General features: G+C 56.4%; 1 protein-coding gene across 2 annotated transcripts in view; it reads left to right on the top strand.

Moving 5' to 3' along the window:
* HDAC5 (histone deacetylase 5) overlaps positions 1–16,486 on the top strand; it is a 36,806-nt gene that overhangs the window by 15,000 nt on the left and 5,320 nt on the right. For both annotated transcript variants that reach the window (XM_004597318.2, XM_058676554.1), the window contains 11 exons: positions 11,433–11,692; positions 11,916–12,060; positions 12,196–12,310; positions 12,481–12,611; positions 12,779–12,925; positions 13,007–13,119; positions 13,444–13,575; positions 13,692–13,914; positions 14,778–14,992; positions 15,161–15,439; positions 16,153–16,318. In XM_004597318.2, coding sequence (XP_004597375.1) covers positions 11,433–11,692; positions 11,916–12,060; positions 12,196–12,310; positions 12,481–12,611; positions 12,779–12,925; positions 13,007–13,119; positions 13,444–13,575; positions 13,692–13,914; positions 14,778–14,992; positions 15,161–15,439; positions 16,153–16,318 — 1,926 coding nt within the window. The remainder of the gene's footprint in view (positions 1–11,432; positions 11,693–11,915; positions 12,061–12,195; positions 12,311–12,480; positions 12,612–12,778; positions 12,926–13,006; positions 13,120–13,443; positions 13,576–13,691; positions 13,915–14,777; positions 14,993–15,160; positions 15,440–16,152; positions 16,319–16,486) is intronic.

The following is a 16,486-nucleotide window of genomic DNA, read 5'->3' on the forward strand; positions in this document are numbered from 1 at the left end:
ATCCTGTCACTGCTGCTCTGTCACCTGTCAGCAGCAGCTGGCTGTCACCCAAAGTTTCCTCTTCACCTTTCAGATTAGACCTGAGGAATCTTATAGGCCGGACCCCTGCTGCCTGGTGCCTTTGCTAAGCCCACCTGCCCCTCCATCTAGATCCTGATCTCCCCCACCTCAACACTGCCTGGCCTTCTGTGCGGTGGCATGGTCCCTGCTGGCAGGACGGAGGCATGAGTCACCCCAGCGGCTCGGAGAGAGGCCTAAGAATGTTCTCCCTGCGCAGCTCTGATGCTGTGTCTGTGACGCGGCTCGGGACGGATATAGGCCTGGAGCTCACTGCCTCGCTTTTTTTTTTTTTTTTTTGGACTCTGGAATGTAAATAGATGTTTCAAATAGAAACACTTTAACCTTTGGGTTAAAAAAAAATCCACCCGGGATAAACATGGCCATGAGGGCTCAGGCTGCCTGGTGATTCCCTCCCTTCCCCTCCCCCCCCACCGCCTCCTTTTCCCATCTCTTGATCCCTCTCCAGACAGGATGCCGAAGCCCAGGCTGGGCAAAGCAGGTGTGCTGGGATGCTCTCTGGGGTCATATGTAAGGCGCAGGTCTTCCTATCCCAGGGAGTGGGAAAAAGGGCTTTTTCAGGGTGGTACCACTTGCCATCTCCAGTGGCAAGATATGAAAACCCTGTTTGAGTGGTGGCCTTTCTCTTTGGGCTGTCTTGGTCACTGCCCATGCCCCGCATCCAATATAGTGCTCAGTCCACAGATGAATGAATGTTGCACAAGGGGCTGGAGCCCAGGGCTGCTGGTCGGATTCTGGGTTTTGCCCCTCTGGGTGAATAGCCAGCTACAGTGCAGGGGAGACAGAGCTTTAGCCCCTCAAAGTATTGGCCCCTGACTGCCATTCCTGCTGCATGAGACAGGGGAGGTAAATCTTGGAGGTCTGCCTCAGTAGATGAGGTCTCTGCCTGGCTACTCTGCCATGGCCCAGCATGCCGTGGGCACCACCATGAGCCAGGCTCACTCCCAACCTGGGGAGTTTGAATTTGTTTCTGAAATATTGTATTTAAAAGGTAGAGTTAGAGAGACAGAGAAATGTTTACTCCACTGGTTCACTCCCCACATGGTCACACTATTCCAGGGTTTGGTCAGGTGGAAGCCAGGAGCCTGGAGTTCCACCTGGGTCTCCCACTTGGGTAACAGGAACCCAAACATTTGGTCCATCTTCTGCTGCTTTCCCTGGTGTATTAGCAGGGTACTGGATGGGAGGTGAAGCAACCAGAACTTGAACCAGTAGCCATAAGGGGATGCCATTGTTGTAGGTGGTGGCTTTACCTGCTAAGCTGTAATGCTCCGGAGTTTGGATTTTTTAATTGATTTATTTTTATTGGAAAGGTAGATTTACAGAGAGGAGAGACAGAGAGAAAGATTTTCCATCCGCTGGTTTACTCCCCAAATAGCCGCAATGGATAGAGCTAAGCTGATCTAAAGCCAGGAACCAGGAGCTTCTCCTTCACGGGTGCAGGGTTCCAAGGCTTTGGGCCATCCTTTGCTGTTTTTCCAGGCCATAGCAGGGAGCTGGACAGGGAGTGGAACAGCCAGGACACAAACCAGCGCGTATATGGGCTGCTGGTGCTTGAGGAGGTGGAAGATTAGCCAGTTGAGTCAATGCTCCAGCATTAAGTTTGAACTCTTGTAAAGAATTTACAGGAACACAAAGCTGTCCCCTCCTGCGGGCTCTGGACTCCCTTGCACACTTCAGGCTTGGGCTGATGCAGGGTCACTGTGGATCTGGTGCTGGGTCTGCGTGAGCCTCCATGCCAGGAAGGGTTACTATGGCTGCTGGGAAGTGCAGAGGGATTAGTTCGGCCCTGGGACTTTGTCTGCATGTTCCTGTTCATGCTCTTCAGGCCATTCCAAGCGTGGCTGTGTGTGCAGGTGTTGGCTACCCGAAATATGGGAGGGGTGGGTCTCTGCTAGGATGGAAACTAACGTCAGGTTCCAGGAGACAAGGGTGCCACGTTCCTTTCTTCTTTTCTCTCTTTGAAGAAGTTGTTAACAGCACCAGTTCATTTTATTTTATTCTATTTTTTAAATTTATTTTTATTGTAAAGTCAGAGATATACAGAGAGGAGGAGAAACAGAGAGGAAGATCTTCCATCCAATGATTCACTCCCCAAGTGAGTGCAATGGCCGGTGCGGCGCTGATCCGAAGCCGGGAACCTGGAACCTCTTCCAGGTCTCCCACGCGGGTACAGGGTCCCGATGCATTGGGCCGTCCTCGACTGCTTTCCCAGGCCGCAAGCAGAGAGCTGGATGGAAAGTGGAGCTGCCGGGATTAGAACCAGCGCCCATATGGGATCCTGGGGCTTTCAAGGCGAGGACTCTAGCCGCTAGGCCACACCGCCGGGCCCCTACTTATTTATTTTAAAGATTTATATATTTTCATTGGAAAGTCAGATATACTGAGAGGAGAGACAAAGATCTTCCATTTGATGAATCACTCCTCAAATGGCCACAATGGCTGGAGCCAAACCAATCCGAAGCCAGGAGCCAGGAGCCCCCTCCGCGTCTTGCATGTGGGTGGCAGGGTCCCAAGGCTTTGGGCTGTCCTTGACTGCTTTCCCAGGCCACAAGCAAGGAACTGGATGGGAAGCGGGGCTGCTGGGATTAGAACTGGCACCCATATGAGATCCGGCGCGCAAGGTGAGGACTTTAGCTACTAGGCTATTGCTGTGTTATATGCTATAGCCATCCTCTGCTGCTTTCCTAGGCCACAGACAGGGAGCTGGACTGGAGGTGGAGCAGCCAGGACATGAACTGGTGTCGTTATGAATCCTGGCACTTTGCAAGGGGAGGATTAGCCAACTGAGCCATTGTTCGGGGTCCGTTTTATTCTATCTTTTCTCCCCACCCCCTCATTCTATTTTTAAGAAAGATTTATTTACTTATTTTAATTTGAAAGAGTGACAAAGAGGGATTTTTTTCAACTGCTAGTTCATTCCCCAAATAGCTACTACAATAGCCATGGCTGGGCCAGGCTGAAACCAGGAGTCAGAAACTCTATTCAGATCTCCAGTGTGGATAGGCGATGGATGCATGAGCACCTGGGCCTCTTTCTGCCCTTCCCAGGTGCATTAGCAGAAAACTGGGTCAAAAGTAGAACAGCTGGAGAGTCCAGCACGGTGGCCTAGCGGCTAAAGTCCTCGCCTTGAATGCACCAGGATCCCATATGAGCGCCAGTTCTAATCCCAGGAGCTCCACTTCCTCATCCAGCTCCTTGCTTGTGGCCTGGGAATGCAGTTGAAGGTGACCCAAAGCCTTGGGACCATGCACCCAAGTGGGAGACCTGGAAAAAGTTCCTGGCTCCTGGTTCGGATCAACTCAGCTCTAGGGCCGTTGTGGTCACTTAGAGAGTGATTCATTCCACGAAATATCTTCCTCTCTGTCTCTCCTCCTCTCTGTATATCTGACTTTGCAATAGAAAATAAATAAATACAATCATGGGCCCAGCGGCGTGGCCTAGCGGCTATAGTCCTCGCCTTGAAAGCCCCAGGATCCCATATGGGTGCCGGTTCTAATCCCGGCAGCTCCACTTTCCATCCAGCTCTCTGCTTGCGGCCTGGGAAAGCAGTCGAGGACGGCCCAATGCATTGGGACCCTGCACCCGCGTGGGAGACCCGGAAGAGGTTCCAGGTTCCTGGCTTCGGATCGGCGCGCATCGGCCCGTTGCGGCTCACTTGGGGAGTGAATCATCAGAGGGAAGATCTTCCTCTCTGTCTCTCCTCCTCTGTTTGTATCTGGCTGTAATAAAAATGAATAAATCTTAAAAAAAAGAAAAGAAATAAATACAATCTTTAAAAATAATAATAATAAAAGTAGAACAGCTGGAACTTGAACTGGTACCTACAGCATTGCAAATAGCAGCTTACAGTGCTGCACCAAAACATGGGCCCTCAACAGCCATGTTGTATTATTGAGGAAGGCCGCAGAGGCTAAGAAGCTTGCCCAAGATCCCAGAGTAAGGGGGCGTTCGGATCTGAACTCCGGTGTCTGTACTATGGACCCATACAGTTCTTTTGTTTTATTTGCATGCATGCTCATGCCAGTGTCCATGCTGGGCAGTGGCAGTGTGGGCCAGATGTCAGCTCTGTTTCCCCTTTATCTGGATGCCTTGGGCAGTGGTTGACATACACAACCTTATGTGGTGGGCCAGGCTGTGAGCCTCTGGAGTTTGTGCTTCCAGAGGGTGGGATTATTTCTGTGTGTTGCGGGCCCCTGGGGTCCCTGTTTCCCTCCCTACGAGGATTTTTTCTGAAAGGAGAAGGCGGCTCAGGGATGAAATTAAAAACCTGTCCCCTGCACCCACGGTGTCCCTCCCCCCTCCCCCTATTGCCTCTCTTCCCCCCCACACTGTCCTTCCCTCCGCTGCCTCCTTCCCACTGCCTCTTCCCCTCTTGTTTGTGAGACCTTCAGCTGTCCCATCCATGCTGCACAGCTGTCAGACAGGAAGCCAGATGAACTGTGTCCACACGCAGCTGTAACAGCTGCCTGGTTGGCTGCAGACAGGAGCGCTGGCTAGCCCCAGGGGCAGCGTGAGACAGTGGTTCTCAGATTTGCAGTTGGATCAGGATGACCAAGGAAGTACATTACAATGCTGATTCCCAGGTCCCAGGTTTGGATTTTCTAGGGCAGCCTGGGAACCAACATTAAAAAAAGAAAAAAAGTCTGGGAGGCAGAGAGACAGAGAGTTGGAGACACACCCAGAGTTCCTGTCCTTTGGTTCACTCTGCAGGTCCCTGCAGTGGCCCCCCGGGCCTACGCAAAGTCTGCAGCTGGGAGCTCAATCTGTGTCTCCTATGTGGGTGGCAATGACCGTTGACTTGAGTCCTTGTGCTTCCCTCTCAGGGTCTGCATTTATAGGAAACTACGATCAGAAGCCAGAGGCTGGGCCCAGTATGGTGGCCTAGTGGCTAAAGTCCTCGCCTTAAACGTGCCGGGATCCCATATGGGCGCTGGTTCATGTCTCGACAGCCCTGCTTCCCATTCAACTCCCTGCTTGTGGCCTGGGAAAGCAGTTGAGAATGGCCCAAAGCCTTGGGACCCTGCACCCAAGTGTGAGACCCAGAAGAGGCTCTGGGCTCCTGGCTTGGGATCGACTTGGGCTTCTCAATTGACCTTTTAATGGCTAGTGCCCATTCCAGTAACTAGTGTTTCAAACTTGAGTTTCTGATGATTCTGATGTGGGTTGACTCAGGCCACACTAGGACAAGAGCTTGGGGTTCAGCAGACTGTTGCTGAGTATCACCAGAGTCCCTAGAAGGCCCTGTGGGGGCCTGTGCAGAGGGAGGGAGGCTGTCGCTCAGTTCGAAGCGAATTCGATTCCCAGCAGTCTGGAGAAAGAGAGAGAGGATGTTTTGAGACTCCGGGGAGCAGGTGTCTAAACCCAGCCAGTCAAGGGTTGAGGGGTTATGGCAAGTGGCCAGGTGGGCAGGGCACTCCACGGCTGCTTGGGGGCTGTGCTGTTGTTGGGAGCGGAGACTGATCTCCCGGCCTGGGGTGGAGGGGGCGGGGAGCCCTGCCACTCCGCCGCTGGTGGGGGAACCGACAGCTTCAGCAACAGCTGCAGCCTTCTTTGCATGGTTAGTGTTCCTTCGATTGCCCCTAGCCTTGTCCCCAAGTATTTTCTGGGAGTGGCTGGGAGATGGAAGTGTGATTCTCCTCCAGACTGCCTCCACAGCCCAGGCACCAGAGGCTTCCGCCAGGCCTCTGGATCCCCTGGGCTAAGAGTCCTGCAGAGTTGCTGCCTGGATGTGGGGTTCAGACCTCCCCTCTGCCTGGCCCTCTGCTTCTGAGTTCTTATGTTCCTGTAGCTAGCCAGGCACCTTGTTTACATCCCTGACATAGAAACTAGCTAATTCTTCCAGTTCTCATTAAATTGGGAACAACTGGAGCCAATGTGGTGGCGTAGCAAGCTATTTTCCAGCTGTGGCACTGGTGTCCCATAGGGGTGCTGGTTCTTTTTTATTTATTTGTTTATTTATTTTTATTGCAAAGTCAGAGATATACAGAGACGAGGAGAGACAAAGAGGAAGATCCTCTGTCTGATGATTCACTCCCCAAGTGACCACAATGGCCGGTGCTGTGCCGATCTGAAGCCAGGAGCCAGAAACTTCTTCCAGGTCTCCCATGTGGGTGCATGGTCCCAAGGCTTTGTACTGTCCTTGACCGCCTTCCCAGGCCACAAGCAGGGAGCTGGATGGGAAGTGGAGCTGCCAGAATGAGAACTGGCGCCCGTATGGGATCCCAGTGCATTCAAGGCGAGGACTTTTAGCCGCTAGGCCACTGTGCCGGCCCAGGGGTGCTGGTTCTTAACTTCCCATCCAGCTTTCTGCTTATGGCCTAGGAAAGCAGTGGAGAATGGTCCAAGTCCCTGGGACCCTGCACCCACATGGGAGACCCAGAAGAAGCTCCTGGCACCTGGCTTTGGATTAGCTCAGCTCCAGGGCCTTTGAGGTCACTTGGGTAGTGAGCCAACAGATAAATGATCTCTCTCTCTCTCTTTTTCCTGTTTAAATATATGCTTTTCCAATAAAAATAAATAAATAGTTTTTAAAAATTGTAACAACCCTTAGGATTTCCCCTCCTGTTTTTTAGTGGTGGGGGGCGGGCCTGGCGCAGAAAGATACACAAAGTGAAGGAATTTAAGTGGTGGCTCCTCCACCTCCCTTTCAGGTGACCTTGAACAAGTTGCTTCCCCCTCTGGCTTTACTTTGCTCCTCTTGAAATGGGTTGGTGAGTTGCTGGGGCACTACATGTTGCAGCTTTACCCGCTATACCACAGAACCAGTTGCCAAGTGGCACTTTAACCTCTTCACCAAGCAGAGTGATCCTTCTTGGTACTGGCAAGGCGGGTGGAGATAGCCTGGATGTGCTGGAGTTGGGAAGAGGCTTTTTTCAGAGATTTTTCTCCTGGGCAGGCCTTCAGGTGCTGGCCACTCTGGAATGGATGGTGTGAGGCCCACAGGAAGGGCTTGTTTGGGCCAGGGACCCAGAATTTCCTTAGGTCAGTCTGAAGTTAGGCTGGCGGGGATTCTGAGCCTGGCACCTGCAGCGTCCCAGGGTTCTGGCCACATGTGATTTTCAGTCTTTTCCTAATCTTTGCATTTTTAGAAGTCTTCTGAGAAGTGGGCGCGAGGCTTCCTGCTTTGTCAGATTGGAGACACAAGGGCCATGAATGCCATAACTGGCTGGTACCTCCTGAGGTCCTCTCGAGCCACATGTCCAGCTCTTCCACATGCGTCTTCATGAGCCGAGGTGCTGGGTGGAGGAGCAGTGACATACTGGGGTGGGGTGGGCAGTGAGGTGCTCTGCCAACTCCTGGCCTGCCCGGAGCTCTGGGAGGCGTCTAGTGTCTCGCCTCAGCAAGTGGCGCACCTGCCTTGAGCCCCCGGGGTCCTCCTACTCCACAGCCATTACGTGATGTGTCTTCACTTGTGCTACTTGCATGAGTTGTGAAAATTGCTAGGTGAGAGCCTTACCCAGCTGGTGCCTGTGGAAATAGCGTCTGCATGTGGTTGGACCTGTTGCGCCTAAATTGGCCACTCCAGTCACGTCAGAGCACCAAAATAGATCATGGGAAACCGTCCTTGGTGGGGAGGGGTCATGGTGTGGGCCGGGCAGGTCAGGAGACATTCAGTGAAGGCAGCCGCTGGCCACCCAGCCTGGAGAGGCAGGTGCTGAGGACTGGAGTGCAAGGGTGCAGGGGGAGATGCCACCCCCGGGTGATGCCTCCCCCTGGTGCTGGGAGAGAGCTTGCCCCTGCCATTGGGCGTCTCCATCTGCCGCATGTCAGAGCCAGGCTGCGCAGGCTGGGAGTCAGGAGGCCTGGGTTCCGAGCCCTGTCGCAACTGTGTGGCTGGCCGGTCCTCAGCACGGCTGAGCCACTAAGAAGCTTGGTTTCCTTGCCTGGGTCACCAGTGGCTGAACTCAGAGATTTCAAAGGGCTATTTCCCTCTGTCCCCTCAGAGTTAGAGACTGCACTGGCACCAGCATTCCAGGCCACTCAGAACCCCTGGTTCACACCTGGGTTCCTCTCTGTTCTTAGCTTTCAGTGGCTGGTGGCCCCTTAAACGGGATCTTTTTGGAGCTGGGAGGTATGTGTTTTTGCCTGTTGGCAGCTAGATCTGCTTCTTGTTTTGTTCCCTAAGGTGCCACCAAGACCTGCCTCACACAGATCTGCTTGAAGGCCATGGCCCTTTCCCAGGACACCCTGTTTTTAGACTAAGTCCATGCTGGCAGTGCTCCTGGGGCTTGTCCCATCTGCCTTAGCATCACATCTGCCTGAGGAACCGGGTGCTCCATTGAGCCGCCTGAAGAACATGATGTGGGAGCTCTCCCTGAGTTGAATGGGCTTCTGAGGCAGCCACTGAAGTGTCACCACTGCCTGGTCGGTTGTGCCCATGAGTCAAGCAAGGCAGCCCCTCCTGAACCAGGGCTCAGTAGCTGAAGCATCCTGCCCTGCTCACCCGGCTTCCCAGCCTGGGCCAGCCCTGCAGCATGCTGTCACTCCCAGGAAGGGTGGGGGGCCAGGGCCTGCCCAGGAGCCCTGGCTCCTCCCTCCGCAGGAGGGCGCTGTATTGTGCCTGGTGTCTCTAGACTCCCTGCCACTGCAGCAGGGTGACAGCCACACTGCGCATGAGGACCCAGGGTCTCACCTCTGCTTGTGACCTGACCATGCAAGTGGGCTCTTTGCTTGAGGCACCCAGCCCACAGACGACCTCCTAAAGGAAATCTGCCCCTGATGCACCTGCTTCTGTTTCCATAATCTCTAACCTTCCTCAGTCCATGGGGAGGCAGTCAAGGGCCTCGTCCTCTCTGGACACACCCACTTCCCCCTCCGGGGGCTGGCTTCTGGTGGGAGTTGCTGCCACCTGCTCTGCTCATGCCGAGCTGGCAGAAGGTGTAACCCCCTCGAGGGGTGCAAGCCAAGCCAGACTGCAGGCTCTGCCGAGCAGATGATATCCTGGGGACTCCACGGCCCCCCCTTCTCCAACTGTAGCCAAGCTAGGCCCCTTCCCTTTTGCGGGAAGCTGGGTTGTTGTGTTATAGACCCATGGGGTGTGGCCTGCAAATACTTATTTTTCCATGCTTCCCACTGCATGGGATAGGCTGTGTAGCAGGGCCCTCTGGCTACTTTGCCACCTGCATGCCCAGGGGGCTGTGGACTTGAGCTGTCTGTGGGGAGAGATTCTGCTCGCCTGAGCCTGTGTGCTTCATGCAGGCCTCCTGTGAGGGAAGCCAGCCCTGCTGGCTACAATTCCAGCCCATGGAGGATTATTTGCTGGGAGCCAGGAGCACTTGGACCCCTGCCTTCCCTGGGCGGGTTGGCATCCGCCTCCTGCGGCTCCAGAGCTGCTGGGAGCAGCAGGTTGAAGCCTGTCCATCTCTTGGCAGAGTGATCCAGGTGCCCTGGGCCAAGCCAGCCCTGCCTGAGAGCAGATGACCCTCAAGCTGGGTTGGGGCCTTGCTGAAGGCTCTCTCCAGAGGCTGCCTCATTCTGCACCTTGAGGCTGGGGCCAGCTACCTGAAGGAGGACTCTCTGTAGTTCCCAGGGGCCCTGTTGGTGTTTGGGCAGGGGACAAGTTCTGTGTGTTTGTGTGTCCACACGCGCGCACGCAGCCCCACCCTGTTGGCCACATCTGGCCACTCCTGCAGATGTGGCTCTGGCCTTGTGGCTGCAAAGTCGTCAGTGCGGCTGGCAGGAAAACCACAGAAGAATGTGCCGCGCTGGGGGACTGGGGGCTGGTGGCGCTGCAGAGAGGCATCCTACTCAGCCTTTAGCTTCTCCCTACCAATCCTTTCCTTGGGTGAGAATCCCTGGGGCCACGGCCCAGCATGAGAGCAGCATGGCCTTTCTTGGCCTTGCCCCTGCCTTGGTGACACCCGTTCAATGGAGAGGAGAGATTCAGGTCCCTCCTAGCCCACCCTGTACTCCCTCCAGATCTCCTCCCCTTTGTTGATGAGGGCCTGGAAGAGGCCAGCTCACAGGCTGTTGTGGGATCTTTGGGGCCTTTCTCCTCCAAGCATGGGTTAGAGGGGATCACGTGACCACCAGAGAGGCTTCTCCGGTGCCCATGGCCTCCTTGGACTGTAGCAAGGCCAATGAGGACTTTCATTGGAAAAAAGAAGTGGGAAAGAAACAAGATGAGGTCGCCCTGCCTCTCACTTCCTCCTTCCCAGACAGTGCATCCTGCTTTTCCCTTCCTGTCCACATGGTCAGGAGGCTTCTGTGGGGACATGGGTTGGGCTTGGGGCTCCCTGCTGCTGTGTTGTTTGCCCCGTTGCCCTGGCAACCACAGGGCAGTGATGGGGAGTGGCATTCAGTGACCAGAGAGAGGACAGTGTGCAGCACCAGGAGGTTGAGGTGCAGCCTTCCCATGAGCCACTGCAACCTTTTATGCGTCCTAGGGTTTAGGGACCAAGGTCTTAAAATCTAGCAGACCCAGCCCTCCCTCCCCTGCTCCAACATACACTCCTTCCCTTGGGGTCTCCCTGGGGCTGGAATCCCAGATCCCTCACAGCCCAGCACTCCCCTTTGCCCTCACCCTTCTTCCTGTCTGATTCCTTTTCCTTTCCTGTCTCCTCCTCCCACCTCCCCCCAAGGCACAGCTGCTCTTGGACTGGCTCTATATATAGAGGCTTTTGCAGGGTAATTACAATAAAACTGTTGAAAGGAGATAATCCAGCAAAGGAAGCCAGTCTGACTCCCAGCCCCCTCCTGTCCCTGGCTCAGTGCAGTCCTGCATCCCATTCCCCAAGGTCTCCTGTCCCCCTACTACCCACACCGCCCCTTTCCCAGAGCTGCTCCTTGCGCCCTCTCTGCGCCAGCTGGGTGTGAGGCAGAGAAAAGGAGAGACGGTAGTGGAGTTTAGAGGGTATCTACTTGCCTCCTGTCTACAGAAGGGGCCTGGCTGCCAGTCCCTCTGTGCCCAGTTTATATTCTGCCATGGTGGTGAGAGAGATGAAGAGGTACAGGATGCTGGTAAAGGCAGAGAGTCTGGATTCACCACCTGTTGCTCTCATCACCTGGCCTCATCTGGTTACATGACTTAAGCCTGTTTAAAGCTCTATTTTCTTGGCGGTAAAGTGGGGTTGATCACGACATCTAAGTCATAGGTAGCTGAGGCCTGAGGGGGCCATCTGTGTGAGGGAACCAGGATTAGCTGCCCAAGTACTGTGCTTTGTGCTTGAACATACTTTCTTACTGAAGTTTTTAACTTCAGCCTGCTGTGATTCAGGTGGTAGGCTGTGACCGAACAGGGAATTTGACCCTTCCCCAGCCTCCTAGTCCTGTCTGGTCACTCCCTGGGATGCCAGCAGCTGTGGGGTTTGGGGACTGAGCCCACTGACTCCTGCCTGTTCTTGTGCCCACAGTGGAAGTGAAGCCAGTGCTGCCAGGAGCCATGCCCAGCTCCCTGGGTGGCGGGGGCGGAGGTAGCCCAAGCCCCGTGGAGTTGCGGGGTGCTCTGGGCGGCCCTGTGGACCCTGTGCTGCGTGAGCAGCAGCTGCAGCAGGAGCTTCTGGCGCTCAAGCAACAGCAGCAGCTGCAGAAGCAGCTACTGTTTGCTGAATTCCAGAAGCAGCACGACCACCTGACCCGGCAGCACGAGGTCCAGCTGCAGAAGCACCTCAAGGTGGGTCAGGGGGCAGATGCCAATGGGGAGCAGGGAGCGCCCAAACCTCCCATCCCAGCCCTGGGCATGGCCCTCCTCACCCTCAGCCCACACCCCTGCAGCAGCAGCAGGAGATGCTAATGCACAAGTGCAGGGGGTGGGTGCCAGTGAAGAATAGGGGACACAGACCTCCCCTCCCAGCTTGGGGCCCGGCTCGCGTCACTCCTGCCCTGCACCCCTGCAGCAGCAGCAGGAGATGCTGGCAGCCAAGCGGCAGCAGGAGCTGGAGCAGCAGCGGCAGCGGGAGCAGCAGCGGCAGGAGGAGTTGGAGAAGCAGCGGCTGGAGCAGCAGCTGCTGATCCTGCGCAACAAGGAAAAGAGCAAAGAGAGTAAGAGGGAGGTGTGGGGGTGGGGTGGGGTGGGGTGCCAGGACCTGTCCCTGGTTCCAGAGTTGAGGGAGTGGTGTGTGTGTGTGCGGGTGACCCTTTTCCAGACCCCTGGGTCACCTCCACTGTGTCCCACAGGCGCCATCGCCAGCACCGAGGTGAAGCTCCGGCTCCAGGAATTCCTCTTGTCAAAGTCAAAGGAGCCCACGCCAGGCGGTCTCAACCATTCCCTCCCACAGCACCCCAAATGCTGGTAATGGCACTGGGCAGATCCTGGAGGGGGAGGGCTGCTGCCATTTCCTGGGATATGAGGCTCCTCCCCTACTTCCCCATCCCTGATCTCTCTACACCTGTCTAGGTGTAGGAACACAGAGCACCAGGTGCTCACCCAGCCCTGCTTCTGTCCCCATTCTCCTCCCCCAGGGGAGCCCATCATGCTTCTTTGGACCAGAGTTCCCCTCCCCAGAGCGGCCCCCCTGGGACGCCCCCTTCCTACAAACTGCCTTTGCTCGGGCCGTATGACAACCATGATGACTTCCCCCTAAGAAAGACAGGTGAGCTGGGGCCCCACCAGATGCTACCCTCACCACCCCCCTGATGGGCACTGGTAGGGCTCCTGGGGGGAGAGAGGGGACCAGGGCTGATGGGGTAGGGTAGGGGAGTGGGGCTGCAGCTGTGTACTCATGTGGATGTGTCTGAAGCCTGACTGTCTTCCCTTCAGCCTCTGAGCCCAACTTGAAAGTGCGTTCGAGGCTAAAACAGAAGGTGGCCGAGCGGAGAAGCAGTCCCCTCTTGCGTCGCAAGGACGGGACTGTTATCAGCACCTTCAAGAAGAGGGCGGTTGAGATCACGGGCGCTGGGCCTGGGGGTAAGGGGCTCCTGCTTTCTGGGGGTCTTGGAGTGGCAGGGGCTCAGATCAGGCCCAGGTGACAGCCCCCGTCTCCCGTAGTGTCGTCCGTGTGTAACAGTGCTCCTGGTTCCGGCCCCAGTTCCCCCAACAGCTCACATGGCACCATTGCCGAGAACGGCTTCACCGGCTCAGTGCCCAACATCCCCACCGAGGTACAGATCAGGCCCCGAGTGGGGCCAGCGTGGTCGTGGGGGTGGGCGTGAGGGCCAGAGCTGCTGTCTTTCCCTTTCCCAGTCTGTCTGCCTGAGCGTTCCCAGCAGAGGCCTTTCTTGCCCACATGGGTAGGCAGGAGGGTCCTTGCATGGACTTGAAACTTCTGTGGGGACTCTGATGCCTCAGTCAGCCCAGCTGGAGTGTGGGGTGGGAGGTGTGGAGCACCTTTTCCGGGACCTTGACCTTGGCTCCAGGCTGCCTGCCCTTGCCAGCTCCCCTTGGCTCGCTCTCATGCCTGTCTCTCCCCCCTGACTGCTCCCCAGATGCTCCCCCAGCACCGGGCCCTCCCTCTGGACAGCTCCCCCAACCAGTTCAGCCTCTACACGTCTCCCTCTCTGCCCAACATCTCCCTAGGGCTTCAGGCCACGGTCACTGTCACCAACTCACACCTCACCGTAAGTACCGACCTCTGGTATGATCATTGCCCCCGTGTGCCTCACGCCCTGCCCAGAGCTGGGCTATGCACAGGATGTTGGTCCCTTATTTGTGTCTTTCTCCATCCCTTGCCCAGGCCTCCCCGAAGCTGTCGACGCAGCAGGAGGCCGAGAGGCAGGCCCTCCAGTCCCTGCGGCAGGGCGGCACGCTGACGGGCAAATTCATGAGCACATCATCCATCCCAGGCTGCCTGTTGGGTGTGGCGCTGGAGGGTGACGCCGGCCCCCACGGGCATGCCTCCTTGCTGCAGCATGTGCTGCTGCTGGAGCAGGCCCGGCAGCAGAGCGCCCTCATCGCTGGTGAGTGGGCAGGGGGCCCCCTCCTTCCCCGGGGCTCAAGTCAGGGACAGACAGCCAGGGAGACTCCCTCATCCTGCCATAGCTCCCCTCAGCAGCACTGCTGAGTTCTCCTGCCTTCTGGAAACATGGAGTACATACGGAAGGCAGGCACTGTGCAGGCACTGTTTTGGACCATTTGCTGCTGTCATGAAGCCCATATTACAGAGCTGCCCTGTCCAGTAGAGTAGGAACACAGTCCAGACCACACACACTATTCATGTAGTCACAGTAGTTTGTAGAAGCAGGTGGCACTGATGTTACAATATACATTTAACTCAGTATAGCCAGAATACTCTCACTTTAACGTATGATTCTCAATGAGTTCCTTGACTTTGGTTTCACACTGTCTTTGCGCTCTAGCATGTGTGACATTGTCAGCACATGTTTCTGGGGGCTCTTGCAGCCCGTGGCTGTGGGATTGGTCGACATGACATCCGCCATTTAGTCCTTAAGTATCTCTTGCCCTGCTAAAAGGTTGAGCTTCAAAGAGACTGACCCTGGTCCCGGGCCTTTGCAGCCTGGCAGGTTATGAGGAGTAGAAATTCAGGATCAGGGAGTTCTTGACACCATTATGGAGAGCTAGTTAGTGGATACCCTCACACCTGCGAAGACCCAGGAACACGTGTGCAGTCAGTTCAGCAAACCAAATTGGGAGAGTGGTGGAGTCCGGAGGGGAGCTGCTACAGGTGGCATCTCAGCTGGGCACCTGCTCTTGGAGGGAAGGGGGAAGAAGGAGGCTCAGGTTTGGGGATGGGAATTCCAGGAGGGCCAGATGGGGCATGGAGGTGCCCTGACAATGGGGCTTCTCACCACTACACCCACAGTGCCGCTCCATGGGCAGTCCCCACTGGTGACAGGGGAACGTGTGGCCACCAGCATGCGGACAGTGGGCAAGCTCCCACGGCACCGGCCCCTGAGCCGCACGCAGTCGTCGCCACTGCCGCAGAGTCCCCAGGCCCTGCAGCAGCTTGTCATGCAGCAGCAGCACCAGCAGTTCCTGGAGAAGCAGAAGCAGCAGCAGCAGCTGCAGCTGGGCAAGGTGAGCCCCAGGGAGGCCGAGGTCCTGGGAGGCAGCATGCTGCGTACTGCATGCGATGGACAGCAGCCGCTGTGTGGAGCTACCCCCAGAGGGCCTGGTGGATGTGGGGTACAACCCAAAGGAAGCCCCACCCAGCTGATGGGCCCTGTGTTCTACCCCCCCCCCCAGATCCTCACCAAGACAGGGGAGCTGCCCAGGCAGCCCACGACACACCCAGAGGAGACTGAGGAAGAGCTGACGGAGCAGCAGGAGGCCTTGCTGGGGGAGAGTGCTTTGACCATGCCCCGTGAGGGCTCCACGGAAAGTGAGAGTACCCAGGAGGACCTGGAGGAGGAAGAGGAGGAAGAGGAAGAAGAGGAGGACTGCATCCAGGTCAAGGATGAGGAGGGTGAAAGTGGCCCCGAGGAGGGACCTGACTTGGAGGAGTCCAGTGCTGCTTACAAAAAGGTGCCCCTCCCCTGCCTCCTCCCACCTCTGCCTACCCGGGTCCCAGACCCTGACAACCCCCCTGCGTACCTTCCACTCCCCTTCTTTTCACCCTCGCTTTCCCCTCTCTCCGTTGGATGCAGCTGCTTAGCCATGCAGGAGCTGCCTTCTGAACAGAGGAAAGAGGCCAGGAGGGAGTGGAAGGGAGGCGCTGCTTGTGTGGGTCTCAGAGTCTGTGCCCCAGTCTGCCAGCCCCCACCGTATCTACGACAGCCCCCGCTTCAGTTTATGTGTGTGCATGTGTACCCATGGCCTGAATCTGTGTTTCTGCCTGCGTCGTCTCCGTGTGTGCGTGTACGTGTGTACACACACGCCCCCGCTGTTACTACAGTCTGCCTTGTGCCTAGCAGCACTCTGTGCTCCATTCATTGCGGACACAGCCGAGCCCTCTGGGCCTGACTCATCCCGCCCCCGCCCCCACGCCTTCCAGCCTCTTACCTCAATGCTACTCTTTGGTGTGACTCATCCTGCACCCCCATCCCTTTCTATCTCCGAGGAGATGGTGAAGAGAAGTCTGAAGTGTCTCCTGTCCCTGGAGAGAACAAGTGGGAGGAAGTGGGGGAAAGAGATCTGGAAGATCTGGGCTGGACCAGGGCTCCCTTGCAGGGCTCCTGGGTACCTGCCCTCACTCCTGGCTTGGCTGAGCCTCACCCCAGCTCCTTCTGGCTTTCCAGCTCTTCACAGATGCCCAGCAGCTGCAGCCTCTGCAGGTGTACCAGGCGCCCCTCAGCCTGGCCACTGTGCCCCACCAGGCCCTGGGCCGCACCCAGTCCTCACCTGCTGCTCCTGGGAGCATGAAGAGCCCCCCAGACCAGCCCACTAAGCACCTCTTCACCACAGGTGAGCCCCTTCCTCTGTCCCACTGCTATTGTCCCATGTACCAGGTACCAGGGGACCTGGGCATAGCATCTGGCCCCAAAGTCAGAGCCAAGACATAGCCAGGGACTCTTGGACACCTTGCAGGTGCCCCTCCTCTGTATCCCACAGTCACGTAGGGAGGTGAAAGCA

The sequence above is a fragment of the Ochotona princeps genome, chromosome 17 (assembly GCF_030435755.1).
Source record: "Ochotona princeps isolate mOchPri1 chromosome 17, mOchPri1.hap1, whole genome shotgun sequence".
NCBI lineage: Eukaryota > Metazoa > Chordata > Mammalia > Lagomorpha > Ochotonidae > Ochotona > Ochotona princeps.